The sequence below is a fragment of the Mytilus trossulus genome, chromosome 3 (genome assembly GCF_036588685.1).
Source record: "Mytilus trossulus isolate FHL-02 chromosome 3, PNRI_Mtr1.1.1.hap1, whole genome shotgun sequence".
NCBI lineage: Eukaryota > Metazoa > Mollusca > Bivalvia > Mytilida > Mytilidae > Mytilus > Mytilus trossulus.
Window position 1 is genome coordinate 28,648,491 of NC_086375.1, and position 21,733 is coordinate 28,670,223.

General features: G+C 31.7%; 2 protein-coding genes across 12 annotated transcripts in view; one reads left to right on the plus strand and one right to left on the minus strand.

Moving 5' to 3' along the window:
• The window catches only part of LOC134711167 (uncharacterized), a 431,307-nt gene that overhangs the window by 243,860 nt on the left and 165,714 nt on the right, over window positions 1-21,733 (minus strand). The gene's annotated exons all lie outside the window — the stretch shown is intronic.
• Window positions 4,074-21,733, plus strand: part of LOC134711166 (uncharacterized) — a 76,188-nt gene continuing 58,528 nt past the window's right edge. For all 3 annotated transcript variants that reach the window (XM_063571614.1, XM_063571616.1, XM_063571615.1), the window contains exons 1-18: window positions 4,074-4,155; window positions 6,202-6,483; window positions 8,671-9,066; window positions 10,462-10,578; window positions 10,811-10,927; window positions 11,654-11,770; window positions 12,475-12,591; window positions 13,144-13,260; window positions 13,803-13,919; window positions 14,630-14,766; window positions 15,238-15,370; window positions 15,979-16,095; window positions 17,148-17,264; window positions 17,928-18,064; window positions 18,535-18,667; window positions 19,438-19,557; window positions 19,851-19,987; window positions 21,301-21,433. In XM_063571614.1, the coding sequence (XP_063427684.1) occupies window positions 4,098-4,155; window positions 6,202-6,483; window positions 8,671-9,066; window positions 10,462-10,578; window positions 10,811-10,927; window positions 11,654-11,770; window positions 12,475-12,591; window positions 13,144-13,260; window positions 13,803-13,919; window positions 14,630-14,766; window positions 15,238-15,370; window positions 15,979-16,095; window positions 17,148-17,264; window positions 17,928-18,064; window positions 18,535-18,667; window positions 19,438-19,557; window positions 19,851-19,987; window positions 21,301-21,433 (2,602 nt within the window). In that variant the 5' untranslated portion in view covers window positions 4,074-4,097. The remainder of the gene's footprint in view (window positions 4,156-6,201; window positions 6,484-8,670; window positions 9,067-10,461; window positions 10,579-10,810; window positions 10,928-11,653; window positions 11,771-12,474; window positions 12,592-13,143; window positions 13,261-13,802; window positions 13,920-14,629; window positions 14,767-15,237; window positions 15,371-15,978; window positions 16,096-17,147; window positions 17,265-17,927; window positions 18,065-18,534; window positions 18,668-19,437; window positions 19,558-19,850; window positions 19,988-21,300; window positions 21,434-21,733) is intronic.

The following is a 21,733-nucleotide window of genomic DNA, read 5'->3' on the forward strand; positions in this document are numbered from 1 at the left end:
TTTTTCAAAAGAATTTTTTTTTTTTAAATGACGCCAAAGAATACTTTGATTTTTTATAAAAGCCGCCAAAAATGATTTGAACTAAAGATTAACAATATTACGATTGAAACTTCAAAACAAATACAATTATGTTGATGAACATACATAAACAGGCTATCCTGACATCACATTATATCTTCCTCCCATTTGTCCGACACCTTATTAGCAATTTAGTTCGACCACTCAACAGTGCAACACTTGTGCAAGCACTTTAAATCAAAAGTCCAGTTCATAGAATCGGTCAATGCAGTATCAGAACTTTATTTTCTCTTGTAAAAATACACATTAAATAGAAAATACAACACTACCCGTCTGGTACATGTATGTAAGATATACAATAAATAGTAGGCAATCTATGATCTTAAAGCATTTTGCTTCACTACTTTAAAGTGTGACTAGCTATTTCGTAAATTAAAACAATCTGCTTAAAAGTGAATTTGATTGATTAATTGAAGTTTGCTTTACGTCCAGTGGCAGATATTTCATGCATGTCCAGGGCAAAAAATCATATAAGTTAAATAATTAATAAATGAGTAGGTCCTGAAAAAGGATATCGTCCGGATTGAAGAACAGAACATTTAGACTGCCACTGGAAAATGAGGATATATTGGACAGACATCATACCGGACGTGGCCGCGTGTTTATACACCCCTAACAGTTATATAGACGCTCCATATTGGTAAGGATTCTACGGACGTCCGTAACAAAAGTCTAACATTGAGCATTCGTCTATCCTATTATCCAAATCCCAATGCGGCAGATGTTTTTGTGGAGGGGAACCAGTCCCCGGAAAAAATACCTGCCTTCGATAGAAAACTGACATTGGTAGTCAATTAAGATTGAAGTCGAGTGCACCTGCACGAGCGGGGTTCGAACTCAGTAATGACTGGCTAGTGATTACAGTAATAACTTCGTGGACCACTAGGCCACCGAGGCCCTTTGTGGGACCGTATATGTAGGTGACGTATTGTAAGGCTAAATTTTTATCAAATTTACCCTTATTTTCCAGCGGCATTTCAAATGTCCAGTCCATCTTTCCGGTCGATCCCTAGTACAGCATACTTATTGATAATCATGGTTATTATTAAGTTTTCATCATGAACATTTAGGAAATATTTGCCGCTGAACGTAAAACAAACAATTATCAATAAATACTAGTTCTCTCTTTCATAGCGTCTTTGTTCTAGCCTCATACATGTATGAAGAGTATTAACACCAGCATGTGATACACACAGCTATAAAGAAATTAATAGTGATTACCCTGTAATGTCAAAGCAAAGAACAATTACAATACTGATTCTTTAAAAAAACAGTTGTGCTAAATTTTCATGAAGCGAATGCGTACATTTAGCCAAAATTTTAAAGATCAAAGAAAAAAAAACAATCGATCATAGGAAAATGCCGCCATTAAAGCATGAACATGCTCGAGTATTAAGCATGGGACTTGTCAGCCCTCCAAAACATCAATAAACTTAATCAATAGATTCCTTGTGTCGGCAAATAGGGTTTTACTGTCTTCTCGATGTATTTGCATTTGCTTAAAAACTCATTTTCTAAAGTATCATTCTTTGCTGCACATCAATCCCTTATATTTTTTTTCCTGAACTTATCTGATCTAGGTTTATATATCATATACAGAGAGTATACATGTTCCTGTGACGTTTTCTATTCAGCCAGAAGATAAATGAATATAGGTTGATACGCGAGGAATTCATTTACATATCCACATTTAATAAAATTTGCTCAAAAGTTCTATAGCCTGCTTAACTCAATATTTGTTTTAATATGAAACAAAGGATAACACTATATTCTGACTCCGTTTATTTGAATTTATTTGTATATTTTTATATTTAGTTTTTTTCTACAAAGACTGTCATACAAGTGAGAAGTTAAGCTAGCTATATAATAAGTTTTAATCCACCAATTTTGTACGTAAGAAAATGTCCGAACCAAGTCAGGAATATCACAGTTGTTATCTATTTATTTGATGAGATTGAGCTTTTGACTTAGCCATTTGCTTACGTACTTTCCGTTTTAAATATTCCACAGAGTTCGGTATTTTTGTTATTCACATTTACCAGAACGTTTTCATATGAAATTAATAGCATGCTTCTCTTCGTCAAAACATCGAAGAGATCAAGTTTGTAGTATTTGTTATTTTTTTTTTTAGAAAAAAAGTATGATAACACTTACAAATTTACAAATTAGCTAAATAAGGCAGTAATAATAAACCAAGAAATAGAAGTTTAAGTTATTGTGCCCTGGTATTTTTTTTATTCTTGTCTTTTGTTTTTGCTTATGTGCTTTGTCTGTTTGCCTTTTTTTGTTCACACATTTGTTTGTTTTTATTTTGATTACATAATGTGATTATAAAACACATTTTTTTTAATCTAGTTGATGTTAACGCAGTCTAGTGATATTTAAAAAAAACATATTCAGGATGATCACAATTTAACATTGAAAAACAACATTGCAATTATTTTTTCAATGCTTTGTCCGAATCTCAATTTCTCTTTGTCTATATCGCCATTGGAAACCTACAATGAAAAAGCTTGGATTTATCTTAACAAAAATGAGAGACAACTGAAACGCATTAGACAAAGCGGTGTTTAAAAAGAAAACAATTGAGAATGTAAATGTGGAATGTGGATACAACAATCCTGATAAAAAGCATATATTGTAAGACCAGAGTCATTTGAATACAGAATGAATGTTCTTAAGAACCTGATTACTTCTAAATTGACTTAGGTTAAGGGATTTTTTTCCCTCTTCAAACGTCAGAATCAGCACCATATTCAATTCTTTTAAAATCATGTTTCCTCGATTTTATTATTTTAAGAGTAAAATAATACCAACATATTTAAAAATGGGAAAGACAATGGGGAATGTGTCAAAGTGACAACAACGCGACCATAAAGCATACAACAGCCGAAGGCCAGCAATGGGTCTTCAATGTAGCGAGAAACTCCGACACCCGGAGGCGTCCTTCAGCTGGCCCCTTTAAAAATGTATGCTAGTTCAGTGACAATGGACGTCATACTAAACTCCGATTTATACACAAGAAACTAAAATCAAAAATAATACAAGACAAACAAAGGCAAGAGGCTCCTGACTTGGGACAGGCACAAAAATGCGGCGGGGTTAAACATGTTTATGAGATCTCAACCTTCCTCCTTTATCTCTAGTCAATGTAGAAAAGTAAGGGCATACCAATGCGTCTGTTTTCAATACATAATGAATGAATCACAAGCATCCATTTCATACAGATTTTAAAGATTAATAAAATCAAGACTTCATTTTTGAGAAACTGTTTAGATTTTCTTTTTTTTTAAAAGTATATCAAACTAAGACTTGTTAGAATTTTTCAGTATGCCTTTTTTTACATGACTGTGTAAACTAATAAAAGTATTTTTCGAACAAAACCGAAGCAATACAAAATTCTAATTCAAAATGCGTCGGTGTACAATGTAAGTTATTTGAAATATAATTGTATATAACACAATTAAAACATGTGTTACGTATCCAACACAAGGAGATGCAATATTTGGAAACAATTGCATTATCATAATAGTGGTTTACAATAAATAATGACAATTACAGATATATGAGACGGTACTAGAGATGTATGTTTAAATTGTTATTGACGGATAGACAAATAGTAGCATTTTAATATAGATAGCCTATAACCTACTTGTAGATACAATCAAAGTAACCTGTACAAACTCATGTTACTATATTTAATTTGCTGATAATTTTGTGAAACATATTAGAAAAGGTATACATAAAAGATATTTCTCAAATTTTGATACAATCAAAAATCTTTAAGTGTAATTATTGTCATTTTTTTTCTGATTTTTACTGCGTAAACAACACAACCTGTTTCACCAATTCTTTTGAAACCTTTTTGAAATTGGAAGGACAATATATATTATTGAACTAGATTGCTAGATACGTACCCGAATTCATCAATATTTCGGATCAATGTACTTGTTCACACGTGGGTTTATTAGGGGTACATAAGCAACGTCGAATCACATGACATTCAAACGGCCGGAGTCATGGCGGCACGCCACGGAGTTTTCCTTTTGTTGCTTGTGGTAGTCATACAGTCAGTTGGTAAGATGAATTTTTAAAAGCCTTACGTGAAATATCAAGTGCCAGAATTTAACGCATTTGAGTTGTTGTTAGAGTTACATGCAATTTCCTTTAAAAATAAATAAATGTGAAAGTTTTTGCACTTACACTTTATTTTATTTTTTAAATTAAATAAAAACGGAACATATTACATGTACTAAAAAAAGAGGATGTATGCGTTTGAACATCGGTAGAGACATGTTGCATACATCGATAATAATCATACCTAAATGCTAAATTTGAATTATCATTTTCTTTACTCATGTTGTTCCTTAATTAAATTGATTTTTCATTGTTCTGAAAAGGGGGTTGGTGTTCTCAGTCAAAGGTATTGATTTGAAGTCGAGCATACTATATTTAGATACAAATTATATATAATTTTATGCAGATTTTTTTTAAAAAGGTCTTCAGAATTGCAATTCAATAGTTGTTTTTTCGAATAATATCATCTTTTAACTATAAAGAAGTATGAAATTGTTTTTATGTTGATACAAAGTCAAATATAGTATTATGTATGCACGTAGAAAATACGAAATAAATAAAATATACTAGTTTAAGATACCTCTACAGAGGTTGGGTTTTGTTGACAACTCCTTTTTGTCTCGTTCTACTGATCAAGTTTTCAATTTATAGTACATTATTCGCGGCGTTTTGCAATTGCGATAAATAAGTATACCTTTCTTTCGATTGTTTGTACTGACCTTTCGATATATATGGCCCGTATTTACTCATCTATGCAAAACTGTAAATGCTATTAGGAGCAAATAAAAAATCGGCGAAAATTAAAAAAAAAATAAAATCGTCGGAAAAGAGATTGAACATTTTAGAAATTGGCGCTAATGTCCCACGGCCATTGTATTCCTCTGCAAAAGTGCTATTACCATTTAAGTGATATTATTTAAATTTGTACTATCGGATTACGGATTTAACCAATCATGATACTAGTAGTTCAGTTATCGATTTTTTTAAAATCTGATTCAGCGTTGTAGCTTCACAAATGAGGTTTTTCTTTCCATAAAACAAGCCATTAGTATCGATGCTTGCCAATCAGTTTTTGCGAAGTGACAAACAAACCTTATAACTCGTATGGTTTCGAAATTGAACAGTATATATACAAAATTGAGGCTTTATACATAGGTTGCTTTCAATATCGTAGCGGCTATGTAATGCTACCTAGATTTTTGACTACTGAACGAGTATCTAGCATAGCTGCAATAAATATCTATATAGCAGATAGGCTAACTACAATCTCAAAAGTCATAAATCGTCGTAGCCCTATGTAGCCGCTACGATATTGAACGCAAATCCAGCACAGAAATGCTACTTGCACAACAAGTCATAAAATCGGTTATAACTCGTGTAGTGGATTTGTGTTATCGAAAACAAAAGGAATCCTTTCATTTACAATTGTGCTCTTGGTTATCTGATAACTGACGTGCTATGGTGGTTATATTTAGACAGTCAATTTAAACACGATTTTGTTTCATTTAGAAAAGCGGTAACTTTGGTTCAAATATTACAAAATAATCCAAAAATCAGCGTTTATGTATACTATTGTATTGCAAGTCAATAATGCAAACCCATAGCATATACCATAATTTGAACAAGAAAAACTAGCAACAAGAAGACCATAGAGTTCATTGATATATATCATTCTGTCATTGAGATCAGTACATTTATTATACATGTACAAAATGTTGCATATCTATTTCTAAGTTTTGTTCAACTGAATGTTTTATTTATGATTATAAAGTTGTCGCATGGCCATCGGATGGGTTCGTTCTTCGTTGTTCCTGTCAGTACTTTATTGGATGTTGTGTCGTCAGGAATAGAACGAAATTTGAATTCTCCTAAGATTTATGACATGTGTATTGGTTTCCATGAACTATTGTTCTGCATTACGTTTTTAGTTTAAAGTGTATCAAATTTGAATCAATACGGCAGGAGTACATTAGACAGCAAATGCATCAAACATAATAATCGTATCATTTCCATTTTCTACATGTATGCCAATATTTCTATTTCCAGAGAGCAAAAGGAAAGTAATTTGCGAAAACTCCCAAACAAGATTGACATGTCCATGGAACCAAGTTATCCAGATTAAGCAGGCAACGTATGGTAGATCTAATAAAAGAACATGCAAATCCCCAAACATAAAAACAACTCGCTGTTCTACGAATAAACCGCTGGACATCTCAAGGAAGAATTGTAATGGGCGAAAATCATGCCTTGTTTCTGCAAATAACGGGCTGTATGGTGATCCTTGTCCCGGGACATACAAATACGTCACTGTTTCCTATTCCTGTAAAGGTAGGTTTCTGACTAAATATTGATGTCATGACTATGTTTTAAAATTGAAATCACAATGTTAATTACTCATGAACAATGAAATAGCAGCAGTAAGACTTGAATGTGGCACTATAATATTAATTATATTATTCCGTGTATGCAATTATGTAGAAACATTTTAAGTCTAGTGTAAAGGAGTAGGTCTGATAAGGCGCGATTTCGGCCTCAATTTTCAAGTTCATCTAACGAAAGATTTCAGACACTTTTTAAACACTTAAGTGTCTATTTCAATTGATTCAATTAGTTTATAGGAAATATTTTAACTGATTACGTCATTAAAAACGCTACGATTCAAGCTTAAATATGAAAAAATCTATCAAATATGCCAAAAATCGTCACTTTTCAGATGTTTTTTGTCAAAAATGAAAGTATCCGCATCCGTGTTCATCCTCAACCTTTATATATGTTATGTTTTAATTGTCATCAAATACAACTTACATTTCAATATTATGGATGAACACGAAGGCGGCCACTTTCATTTAAGACAGAAACAGTCTAAAATTTAACTAAAATCATCAAATTGTGAAGATTTCAGTAACTTAGCACGATTTAATGTTGCTTGTTAATTCTATATATGTGCATTATATTGTCCAAAACAGCCCATATTTATGTAGCAGAAGCATTCTACTTTTCAATAAATATCTTAACGATTACATATTCAAAATTTTCTAAAACTGCTATATTTTGGGGCCAAAAAGGGATCTTACTGAACCAACCCCTTACGGTGATTTTTAAGTCCTCAAGCCTTCTTTTTCAGACCAAAACTTTCCATGGCTAATATTGAACATATTCAGATCAAAACTTTCCATGGCTAATGTGGAACATATTCAGACCAAAACTGTCAATGGCTAATATTGAACATATTGACAAACTGACAGCTTTACTTAGGAACTCTTTTGTGTCAAATATGTTTTAGTGGTTCTTTCTGGCATGTTCTTTCGAACCGGAACGAATAAGTGGTTCTTTATCTCAATAAAACCACTTATTCCATATTGATAAAATTTTAGTAGGTTCTTCTCTATGAATTGGATTTTGAATAAACCGTCTGCGGGAAAAGAGTATATTTACCGCGCTAACCGTGGTGTGATTTCCTTGCATATTTTTGATACGAACGTTAACTTTGTTGAACAATTGTTTTTTGTAAATAATTACCGTTACATTATTTGCTGTGAATATACATAAACTTTTTTCATTTGTGTTTGTTTTTCTGCATCAGATACGAGGAGGATTGTTAGAGCTTTTAAGATCACAATCCTAGAGCATCGTCCCTTGGTGTCTGTTGCAGCTAAACAATCATTTATTTTATATTTTATATTTATACATTTTCAGCAAAATATTATAAAATCAAGTGAGAAAAAAAAAAATAAAAAATAAAAAAAATAAAAAATAAATGGGGTTTGCCACATCTCTGGAGTAGCAACTCTCAAATACTTTTTTATTTAACAAAAAATACCTGTATGACTATTTCAATAGTTTATTTTACAATGTTATGTAAAATACTGTATGTTGTATCAATCATATATGTTATGTGTATATGCCCCCCTGGGGACCTAATTTGGAAAATAAAATTTATCTTATCTTATCTTATCTTACATTTCTCTCGGAATATGGAATAAAATAATTACGGTCGTCTTCTGTTTCGGTAAATATGTGGTTTAATTGACTTTGAAAAACGGATATTCACTTCGGCCGTTGGCCTCGAGTAAATATCAGTTTTTCAAAAGTCAATAAAACTACATATTTACCTCATCAGAAGACAGTTATTGTGAAATAGTTACCGAAACAAAGGACAGTAGTTGTTTTATTCCATATTCAAAGAAAAATGTATGTATGGAAAATATTTAAAAAAAAATCGATTGTACAAAAAAAGGGGCGAAAGATACCAAAGGCAAAGGGACAGTCAAACTCATAAATCTAAAATAAACTGACAACGCCATGGCTAAAAATGAAAAAAGACAAACAAAAAAACAATAGTACACATGACACAACATAGAAAACTAAAGAATAAACAACAGACGGAAAGCTTTATTTACCAAAATTATACACGTAAAAGCAGTATTTATTATACTATAAATATTCATCAATGTCTCAGCCATACAAAAATGGCCAACACATTACTCATTGTTTGAACGATTGCCAATTTTGCAGGCATTAAGCCCACGAGGCATAAGAGGCACGCGAAGCGTAGGAGGAACAAGAAGCCTAAGAGTCCCAAGAAGCCTAAAAGGCCCAAGAAGTATAAGAAACCTAAGAAACCTAAGATGCCCAAAAAGCCTAAGAAGCCCAAGAAGCATAAGAAACCCAAGAAACCTAAGAGGCCCAAGAAGCCTAAGAGGCCCAAGAAGTATAAGAAACCCATGAAACCTAAGAGGCCCAAGAAGCCTAAGAAGCCCAAGAAGTATAAGAAACCCATGAAACCTAAGAAGCCCAAGAAGCCCAAGTGCAGGACAAAATGTCATAAAAAAGCCATGTGTATAAATGGAAAATGCGTATGTAAACCAAGATACAAAGGCGATGGAGTTAGATATTGTAAAAACAAGAAAAGTATGTATACCATCACTATAGATTATAATTATTAAGACTTTATTGTTAATTCATTTTCTGTTTTTTTTTTAGCTGTGGGTTGCAAACCTCATTTTTCTCTGTTGTGTTTTGTGTATAGTTGTTTGCCCTTTCGTCACTTTTCGTTTATTGCTATTAGATTGTCAGTTTGATTTTGACGTATCCCATAGATATCTTTTATCTCTATTATTCATTATGACTGACAGTCAAAACTAGTCGTCGATCCGATTTTGTCATCAGAGTTAGGATAAAACAAAACAAAACAAAGCTTTCAGTGTCAACAAAGAAACTACAACGCTTACAGTGCATATTAAATTTTAAATTTACATGAATAAATGAAATAGACAATTTGGATGCGTCTGTGAAGCGGGATCCCGAGGCGACGATGTGTATTGTTGTAAAAAAGTTAATAGAAGTATACCGCTTTTTAAATGTAAAACATAAGTTGAGAGAAAAACAAAGCGGGTTTACAAACTAAAATCAAGAACAACAAATCCACTATGAGAGGAAAACAACGGAACAACAGAAACACTGAAGTGCAACATAAGAAAACGACAACATACATACAAACGAAATATTTTCTAACAACTGCCATATTCCTTACTTGGTATAAGACATAAAGGAACAAAATGGTAGGTTGAACCTAGTGTTATGGTTAGCCAAACCTCGCGTTTATATGGCAATGGTAAAAATATCGCTAACATGAGACAGGAAAACAGTACAATCAAACGCAATTACACTCATCACAGAGACCCGTATATTAATTACATAGTATAATACACAGTAGTTCATTTTAACATGTAAACAGCAGAAATACCACAGAAAAAGTCAAATAAATTTTAATCTATATCATCCGAGTTCTTGGTTAACATGTTTTTATTTAAGAATTGAATGCTTCTTTTTGTTCATTATTTCTTCATTAGGGTGTAAAACGTTGACCGAAGTACATTTTGTATTAAGCGCGGAAGCGTGTTCACTAAACATGTGCGCACGGTCAACGCTTTTACAACCCTATGAAGTTACAAAAAAAAGCGTTCAATACTTATAATTACATTTTTAGCTATAATCATGAAAACACGAATTTTATGATTGTTGTATTTAATTGACCTGTGCACTTTATTGTGGGATCACGTGTTATCATGAATAAAAAGTTTTTTTGAGTGACGCAATTGCTTTAAGAAAAACACGTGATGTGCAGTAAGCCAATCAGAATAAAGTATTATGATGAAACATACATTATATGTAATTATTAAAAACAATAATATAAGGACTGACTCATTCATCGACAAAAAACGATCAAATTGTAGATATTTAGGGTAAACATAAATGAGAAATGAAATCACAATATATATATCTAATGATTCAAACGCTTTGCAGACAAGACACCAAAATGCATGAGAAAATGTCATAGACAAGCCAAGTGTATAAGAGGAAAATGTATTTGTAAATCAGGATACAAGGGCGATGGAATAAGATCTTGCGTAAACATCAAAGGTATGCAGATTTAGACTATTCACTTTTTTATTTAGGGTCCAACTGAGGACAACTTCCGCTTGCGGAACCTTCTCTAAGTACTTACTTTGTAACAGACAAATTAACTACATTTTGAGCAGATGATCGTTTAAATGTATCGTAAAAATAAATTATGAATTTATAATTTCTAGAGCATTCAAAAATGAAATAACAATCATTTAACCTTATATTCGATAAATTATCCATTTTACAGTCCACACTTCCAAGTGCAGGAGAAAATGTCATAGGAAAGCCAGATGTATAAAAGGGAAATGCGTGTGTAAAGGCAAATATAAAGGCGACGGAGTTACATCTTGTAAAAAAGTCAAAGGTAATTTAATCATAACTAAGATTTCAGTAACTTTTACCTACTAGCATTATAGTTACTGTATACGTATCTGGTTGTCTAACATGTGTATCTCAAGATACAAAAGTCTACAACTCTTGTGTTTCGAGCAGTAGGTATTGATGTGTATTCTACTCAGATCATATTTTAAATATGGTTTCGATTTTGCTTGCCGAAAGGCTAGATATTGCCCCGTTATTTAGCGTTTTACCGTATTACAAACTTGTCGGCATATATGACTAGTCTGCAGCAAAAGTAGTTGTCCAGCCGACCATTAAACTTCAATGTCATAATAAAACAAAATCATGTCTGAGTGTCAGCAAAGAAATCACAACAATTTAAGTACGTCGTTATTTGTAAAATTGTGTAATGTTGGAGAAAACATCAAAATCATAAAATATCGCAATTTATGAATAGGTTAGGCGTTGTAAGCAGGATATTATAAATAGGTTATGCTTGTGTGAAACATGATATCAGTGAGACGAAGAACATGTTGTACAGAGGGCAACGGTCTGTACGTACTAATATTTTATATGTGTAACATGTTTTGTATTCAACCTTCCCTTATTACTCACATAGTCATTGACAAATTAACTAAAATTTGAGCAGATCGTTTAAATGTATGTTAAACATGAATTAAGAATTAATCATTCTAAGAAATACATTTACAACCATTTAACCTTAGATTTCGATAAATTGTCATTTTTGCAGTCCAGACACCCAAGTGTAAGAGAAAATGTCATAAGAAAGCCAGATGTATAAAGGGAAACTGCGTCTGTAAAGGCAAATATAAAGGCGACGGTGTTAGATCATGTAAAAAAGTCAAAGGTAATTTTATTATAATTAAAATTTCGATAACTTGCAGATCTACCAAATAACATCATTCAATAATATTTATCAAAGGTATCAGGATTATCATGTATTACGTTAGACGCGAGTTTCGTCTACATAAAACTGATCAGTGATGCTCAGATCAAAATAGGTATAAAGCCAAAAATGTACAAACTTACAAAATGTAAAAAGCATTGAGGACACAAAATTCAAAAAAGTTGTGAACAAAACGGCGAAGGTAATCTTTGACTGGTTTAAGGAAATCTTTAGTTATTCGAAAAATTCAAAACTTTATGAACAGGATATGCGTTCTGCCAATATGAAAAATGAAGATGTGGTTTGATTGCTAAAGAGACAACTCTCCACAAGAGACAAAAACGATCCAGAAATAAACAACTATAATTCACAGTATGGCCTACAAAAATGAGCAAACGCCATACCGCATAGTCAGCTATAGAAGATACCTAAATGTTGAATCAATTATTAAGGTGACTGAGGTATAAACCCTACAAAAACTAAAGGGATGTACTTTTATATCATTCGAGTTCCTACTTAAGAAGTTTTCTATATTCCAGTGATCATGGGGACTGACTAATTGATCGACAAAAGTCGAAGTTATTGTTATAATTTACGATAAACATAGATTAGATACTAACTATATCATCAAAATAGTAACAATCATACTTTATATCGTTTTACAGTTCAGACTTCCACGTGCCGGAGAAAATGTCATAAGAAAGCCAGATGTATAAAAGGGAAATGCGTTTGTAAAGGCAAATACAAAGGCGACGGAGTTCGATCTTGCAAAAAGGTCAAAGGTAATTTAATCATAACTAAGATTTCAATAGCAGCTAGATATCCCTAATAACGTCATTCAAAAATAGTTATTAAAGGTACCATGATTATGATTTAATACGCCAGATACGCGTTTCGTCTTCACAAGTCTCTTTACTGACGCACAGATCAAAAAAGTTATAAAGCCAAACAAATACAAAGTTGAAGAGCATTGAGGGCCCGAAATTCCAAAAGATGTGCTAAATACGGCTATAGAATCTACGCCTGGTGTAAGAGAATCCTTTGTTTCTTCGAAAAATTCAAAGTTTTGCTAACAGAACATTTAGATGCATTATGTTAAGTCAATTATCATTGCGACGGAGTTACATTTTTTACAAAAGACATAGAAATGTACTTTCATATTATTCGAGTTCATAATTAAGATGTTATCCTTATTCCAGTGATCATTATGACTGACTAATTGATCGGCATAAATCGATGTTGAATGTACTGTTACAATTTTTTACGAGTAACATAGATAAGATACTAACTATATCATAAAAGTAGTTACAATCATTCTGTATACCGTTTTGCAGTTCAGACTTCCAAGTGCAGGAATAAATGTCATAAGAAAGCCAGATGTATAAAAGGAAAATGCGTCTGTAAAGGCAAATACAAAGGCGACGGAGTTCGATCTTGTAAAAAGGTCAAAGGTAATTTAATCATAACTAAGATTTCAATAACTTTTTGATCTACCAAATAACAGCATTCATTATTAGGTATCAAAGGTACCAGGATTATAATTTTATTTGCCAGACGTGCGTTTCATCTATAAAAGACTCATTAGTACCGCTCAGTTCAAAATAGTTGTAAAGCTAAACAATTTCAAGTTTAAAGAGCATTTTGGAAACAAAAAGTCCAAAACAATTTGCCAAATACGGATCAGGTTATCTTTGCCTGGGATTAGAAAATCCTTAGTATTTCGAAAACATCAAAGTTTTGTAAACAGGAACTTTATATGCGTTCTGTTAAGTCAATCATCAAGGCGACAGAGTAATAGCCTTTACAAAAACAAAGGAATGTAATTTAATATTATTCGAAGCCCTACTTCCCATGTTGTCTATAATCCATTGGTCATTGGGACAGAGTTGTTGATCTACAAAAGTCGATGTTTAGTAGACTGTTACAATTTACGATAAAAAATATATAAGATATCATCAAAGTAGTAACAATCATACTTTATACCGTTTTACAGTTCAGACTTCCAAGTGCAGGAGAAAATGTCATAAGAAAGCCAGATGTATAAAGGGAAAATGCGTTTGTAAAGGCAAATACAAAGGCGATGGAGTTAGTTCTTGTAAAAAAGCCAAACGTATGTAGTTTTATTTTATACACAATTATACTTAAATGTCAATGTTAATTTAAAAAAAAAATACAACGTAAACAAATACAACCAATATCACTAATTCAATATGTCACAAATCACAAGCCATATATGTTTTTCGTTTGACTGTTAATTTTATTAAAATGTAGTTCAACTAGTTCAACTATAGAAATGCCCCAAAACTCCGGTAAACGCTATCTGTATCACATAAGCAAGGAATCGAACAAAAAACACCAACCATGCTTAAACATCTACAAAGATATTCAAATAAAAATATGCGGTATAAATATAAACGAGACAAATATCCACAAGAGACCAATTGAGATGGATGTATGCAGCTATATGTCTCGAGCTGTATGGTTGGAAGTAATGTAAACAGTCTCAGAAATGATAAGTCTTAACAATTAACGGAGAGCGTATTTTTTTTTTACTTTCTCATACCTTTTTTATGCATACAAAATGGGGGGGGGGGGGGGGGGTCCGCGATAAAATTGCCCTTATTGTACCTTCTCCCTTGAAATTTTAATTGGTACGCGGACGATAAAGAAAACTTGTTTTTTTTAAATTGTTCAACAGTTGTTGAAAAGTTCATGTATGTAATAATATCTTTAAGTGATTACATATCAACGAAATAGGAAATATTGTATATAATATCTTGAAAATATTCAATATAAAGTTTTCCGCGCAATTTTTCAAAGGATCAGCATATATTGGTTGCTATCAAGATGACAGCAAACGAATATTATCCAAAAAAGTACTAAAAGACAAAAGAATGACAGTTCAAAAATGCCAACAATTTTGTGGTCAAAAAGGATTCAAATACGCAGGTGTTGAGGTAAGTTAATGGAAGTTATGGGCTTTTGATCATGAATATTTGAAATACGGTAAATTCTTACGTAATTGTTAAATTATATTTTATATCACTTTCCATAAAAAAACATGGTCCTTTTTGTTTTACTGTACATGTATTAGGATTTTAGACCGGTTAAATTTATTCCATTTTATATTTACAAGACATTTTTATTTTAAGACATATGTAGTTATAACAAAAAACGTCTTTATTTTCTACACCGTTGTCTTCATAAGGATATGCCTCTGAAAGTTAGAAAAATTAGTTGTATACCAGTTTTGATGTTTTGATGTGTTTCAACATTTGATTTTGCAATTCAATAATTGAATTTCCGTTTGGAATTTTTCTTTGATTTTGGTATTTTATTATGTAACACATTTTTGCACTACGTTATATAGGATTGGTATATGTTACTGAAAAGGAGATTCTTATAATACAACTTATACTGTTTTATAGTATGGATTCGAATGCTTTTGTGGGAATGTTTTACGAAAAGACAGAAGACGAAAGGAAAGTGATTGCAAAACACCATGCGCAGGAAATAAACGACAGATATGTGGAGGTACATGGCGAATCTCTATTTATACAGGTAAGAAGTTGTTTGTTTATATTTCCCCTTTTCCTACACAACATACTACTATATAAAATTGTATAATGAGATGATGATCTTTATTTATTTGCCACGTTATATACGCCTTTGAAATATTCTAAATTCATTTTATTTTTAAGCTTATCGAAGTATATCTATCCAATACAACTTCATCAGTCGTTTTTAAAACAGGTTCGACATTTTGAAAGTAAATTACTTGTGAACACGGCACTATTTTAACACATATAAGATAAATACATCTGAACATTTCATAAACAAGTACAAAGTTGAATAGCATTGAGGACCCAAATTCCAAAACGTTTTGCCAAATACGGCTAATGTAATCTATGCCTGTGATAAGAAAAAACGTAGTTTATCGAAAAATTCAAAGTTTTGTGAACAGGAAATAATGTTAAGTCAACAGTCAAGGCGACGGAGTTATATCCTTCACAAAAGACAATGTAATTTACTTCTATATTATTCGAGACCATACTTAATTGATCGACAAAAGTCGATGTTCAGTAGACTGTACAATTTACGATAAACATCGATAAGATACTAACTATATCAGAAAAATAGTTACAATCATACTTTATACCGTTTTGCAGTTAAGACTTCCAAGTGCAGCACAAAATGTCATAAGAAAGCCAGATGTAAAAAGGGAAAATGCGTCTGCAAAGGCAAATACAAAGGTGACGGAGTTAGATCTTGTAAAAAGGACAAAGGTAATTTAATCATAATTACGATTTCAATAACGGCTAGATATACCCAATTAAAGAGAACGAAAGATATCAGAGGGAAAGTCACACTCATAAATCGAAAATAATTTGACAAAGCCATGGCTTTAAATGAAAAAAACAAACAGGCAACAATAGTACACATGACAAAACATAGAAAACTTAAGTTTAAGCAACACGAACCCGACCAAAAACTAAGAGTGATCTCAGTTGCTCTGGAAGGGTAAGCAGATCCTGTTCCACATGTTGCATCCTTCGTCTTGCTCATGTTATCAAAAATCCGGTAAATAGTCTAATTCGGTAGTCACATTTATGCAAGGAAAAGGGATAGTAGTTACGACGTAAGGAACATATGCGATATTATTTGTGAAACGGTTATTCCGTAACTGTCAACCAACTCGTGATGCCGTCCGTAAAATTTACGACGAGATGATTTCAATTTCATCATTTGGAACTCTTGGTTTGATAGATTTCTTGTGAGCAGTATCCCTCTATCACATCATTCAATAATAGTTATCAAAGGTACAATGATTATGAGTATCAAAGGTACAATGATTATGAGTTATCAAAGGTACCATGATTATGATATAATACGCCAAATACGCGTTTCGCCTTCATAAAACTCATCAGTGACGCTCAGATAAAAATGACTATAAAGCCAAATAAGTACAAAGTTGAAGAGCATTGAGGACCCAAAATTCCAAAAAGTTGTGTCAAATACGGCTAATGAAATCTATGCCTGGGGAAAGAAAATCTTAAGATTTTCAAAAAGTCAAAGTTTTGTAAACAGGACATTTATATGCATTCTGTTAAGTCTATTATCATGGCGGAGTTATATTCTTTACAAAAGACAATAATGTACTTTTAAATTATTCGAGTTCATACTTAAAATGCTATCTATATTCTAGTGATCATTGGGACTAACTTATTGATCGACAAAAGTCGAATTTCAGTAGACCGATACAATTTACGATACACATTGATAAGATACTTACTATATTAGAAAAGTAGTTACAATCATACTTTATACCGTTTTGTAGTTCAAACTTCCAAGTGCAAGAGTAAATGTCATAAGAAAGCCAGATGTATAAAGGGAAAATGCATCTGTAAAGGCAAATACAAAGGCGACGGAGTTAGATCTTGTAAAAAAGTCAAACGTATGTAGTTTTATTTTGTACACAGTTTTTTTTAAATGTCAATTCTAATTTTTAAAAAAATGCAACGTAACAAAATACAACCAACATCAATAACACAATATATGACAAATCACAAGTCTCATATGTTTTTATTTAAACTGTTATTGTTATTCAATTTAGTTCAACTAGATGCAACAAAATGCCCAAAAATTCCGGCAAACGTTATCTGTACCACATCAGCACGGAATCGAACAAAAAACCTCAAACAATGCAAAACATCTACAAATATATTCAAATAAAAAGATGCAGTTAAAATATACACGAGACAAATATTCACAAGAGATTGATTGAGATGAATGTATGCAGCTGTTTGTCTCGTGCTATATGATTAAAAATAATTATAAACAGTCTCCGAATCGATATGTTTTATATTTTTACGAAGGACGTTTAACTTATTTTTTTGATTTGCTCATCCTTTGTGATTTATAGATACAAAGGTGGACCAAATTGTACCTTTTCCTCTGAAATTTAAGTTGGTACGTGGACGATCAAGAAAACTTGATCAACTATTGGTGAACCGTTTATGTATGTAATAACATCTTTAAATGATTACACATAAACAGTATGTTAGTATTTAATATCTTGACAACATTCAATCTATAGTTTCCCCCCATTTTTTTCAAGGATCAATATATATTGGTTGCTATCAAGATGACAGCAAAAGAATATTATCCAAAAAAGTTCTTAAGGACAAAAGAATGACAGTTCAAAAATGCCAACGGTTTTGTGGTCAAAAAGGATTCAAGTACGCAGGTGTTGAGGTAAGTCAATGGAAGTTAGAGGCTTTTGATCATGAATATTTGAAATACGGTCAATTCTTACGTAATTGTTAAATTATATTTTATATCACTTTCCATAAAAAACATGGTCCTTTTTGCTGTACATGTATTAGGAGTTTGAGGTAAGCCAATGAAAGTAAGAGGCTTTTGTTTGTGAATATTTGAATTACGGATGAATCCTATGTAGTTGTTAAAATGTTTTTCAGATCACCTTCCATAAAACATGGTCTTTTTTGCTTACTGTACATATATAAGGATGTTAGACTTGTAAATTTTATTTCATTTTATATTTAATTTAAGACAAATGTATAGGGAAATATCTGTGAAGAGTTGAAAATTTTCAGTGTTTTTGGTATTTTTTTATGTAACAAATGTTTGAACTACGTTATATATGATTGGTCTATGTTAACGAAAAGGAGATACCTATAATTCAACTAATATATCTTTTATAGTATGGATTCGAGTGTTTTTGCGGGAATGTTTTACGAAAAGACAGAAAACGAAAGGAAAGTGATTGCAAAACCCCATGCGCAGGAAATAAACAACAGATATGTGGAGGTACATGGAGGATATCTATTTATACAGGTAACGATTTGGTTGTATATATATCCCCCCCCCCTCCCCCCCTATTTTTCTCCACATATTACTATATAATGAGCGGATGATATTTATTTAGTTTCCACGTTAGATAAGCTTTTAAAATATTCCAAGTTCATTTTATTTTTAAGCTAATCAAAGTATAACTATCCAATACAACTTCATCAGTCGTTTTGAAAACATGTTCAACATTTTGAAAGTAAATAACTAGTTAACACGGAACTATGATAACACATATTAGAAAGATACATCGTAGAATTTTTAAAAGATAATATTAAGTCCACATTCTAAGTATGATATATATCCTTCACGACAAGAGAAGACCATGTTGCTTACGCATCTATATATAATGCATAAGTTCCACCTTTTTTCACTTTTTGTATAGACTATCTAGCTGGATTCCGTAAAAGTTCATAGCAGCAACATTTTGTCAACATTAAGGGTTGGTAGTTTTTCTAAGAGATGATTAAGGGTTGGGCAAATAGTACTTTTATTACTAATTTCCCCCAAATATCTGTTATTTTATTTTACTACTGGTATGTGCTAAATTGCGATTTTGTTTGAAGCGCATATGAGCATTGTTGATATTAAAAGGTTATTGGTGGCCTTGTTGTCTGCTCTCTGGTCGAGTTTTTGTGTCTTTGACATATTCCCCATTTCTATTCTCACTTTCGATCTACATATTCTTAAAATGTCAGAATCTAATAGTAATACCAACTAGTACAGTTGCTAATAGTTTGAACAATTATATGTTATAGTAGCCAAAACATCTAAGTGCAGGAACAAATGTCATAAGAAAGCGAAGTGTAGAAAAGGAAAATGCGTTTGTAAAAGGAAATACCAAGGCGATGGAGTTAAATCCTGTAAAAAAGTGAAACGTAAGTATTTTCATTTTGTAAACATAGCAAACTGTAATTAATAAATAAATCTTGTTTTCACAAGTACTAAGTAGTCACTGTATATATTTTTATATATATTACTACTTTTTATCTTCAAGTTGTAGGAGTCAAGCATTGCCTTTAGAATATAACTAATCCTTATAAAATTGACTGTATATGCTGACGGTTAACAAAAGTGGGAAAAACGTTATTTGTTTAGAGATAAAAGGAAATTTAGTTCACATTATCTTGAAAATATTTAATCTGCAGGTTTTTATTCCATTTTGTTACAGAATCAGGATATATTGGCTGTTATCAGGATCACAGCAAAAGAATATTACCCAAAGATGTACTGAAAGACAAAAGTATGACAGTTAAAAAATGCCGACAGTTTTGTGGCAAAAAAGGATTCAAGTACGCAGGTGTTGAAGTAAGTCAATGAAAGTTAGAAGCTTGTGTTCATGAATATGTATAATACGGTACTTATTTGTTAAATTGTGTTTCATATATTTGTATATATATCAAGGTCTTTTTCGTTGTATCATATAATGTTTTTGACTCGTTAATTTCTTTTTTATTTTATCTTTTTTAAATTAAGGCAACCTTTGGTTTTCATTAATATGGTTAATCTTTGAAAATTATGTCCAGGGTAGTGTAGAAATTACGACGTCTTGAAAGCTATTTTATTGTTTTGCTTTGACGCCTTACTGCGACTTCATAACACTGAGGCCAATTTTTTATGGGACTTTCAAAGGTAATTTCTCTCCAAATTGAGATGAAATTTAACTATTTAAGTTTCGCATGTTTCGTTGACAACTAGAAATGTTTTGATATATACCAGTTCTTACCTTTTATTTGTTTGTTTGTTCATAATATCTCTAATAATTTCTCAAAGTAATGGTGAAATACATTATATTTCCATCAAAGGCGGACGATTATCTTCTGCTTTTTTAAAACGTTTGGTTTATATAATTTTAGAAGAGAATAGCATATGTTTTGCACCAAACTCGATAAATTTGACAGACCTTACTTTCCGTAACATTTGATTTATATTATTCGGAGATTCGGGTACGTCTTATTTTACCGAGTTTTGTACAAACATTTTTTTTTTATTAATTTACTGACGTCTGACAAGTGAATCAGCTAAACGTTTTCATAAAGAAGTAAATTATCTTTCGAAGTCTAACAAAACAATTACTTTGACGTAATGACGTCCCAGTTATGCGTCAAAGCAAAAATAATATAATAGCCTTTCAAGGCGTCAAAATTATTCGGACTAGCCCAAGGAGGATTATCAATCTGAAGTCAGATGAGTGTTGCTTATAAAAAAGATCCACATCACAACGCTTTCGGAGTGGCAATGTGCATGTCTTCAAATTCAAATATTTTTATTCAATCATAAGATGGAAAAGGTGCATATTTACTTTTTATCTCTTTCGTAAGCAAATAGTTATGTCAATATAATGGAATTCTATTCGACTGTCACATGGATGAGAGGTTAAGATTAAACTAGTATTTTCGACATAATAATGCCTGTACCTAGTCAAGAATATACCAGTTGTTTGTCATTCGTTTGATGTGTATGAGCTTTTGATTTTACCATTTGATAAAGGAATTTGTGTTTGTAATTTTCTTTGGATTCGATATTTTACTTATTTTACGATTTATTTGAACTGCCATTATCTAATTAGCAAATGTATTAAAAATGTGTTTCTTAAGATACAACTTATATTACTTTTATAGTATGGGGTCGAATGCTTTTGTGGTGATGCTTTACGAAAGAATAAAAAAAGGAAAGAAAGTGATTGCAAAACGCCATGCTCAGGAAATAAACGTCAGATATGTGGTGGTACATGGAGGATCTCTATTTATACTGGTACCGAGTCATTTGTATATATTTTCCCTCTCTCTATACCACCTATTAATAAATATTGAGATTACTATTTTATTTAATTACCAAGTTGAGATAAGCGAATGCGATGTTCCAAGTTCATTTAATATATCTGTTATTTCAAGAATAATAACTAAATATATCAGTCATTTAAAATGAGGTTTGAAATTTGCAAATCAAATAGCCAGTAATAACGGCTTTATGATTAAACGTACCTCATAAATATTTCAAATGATGCTTAAAGTATAATATAAGTTCTAAACATCAATTAAGATATTTTCTATT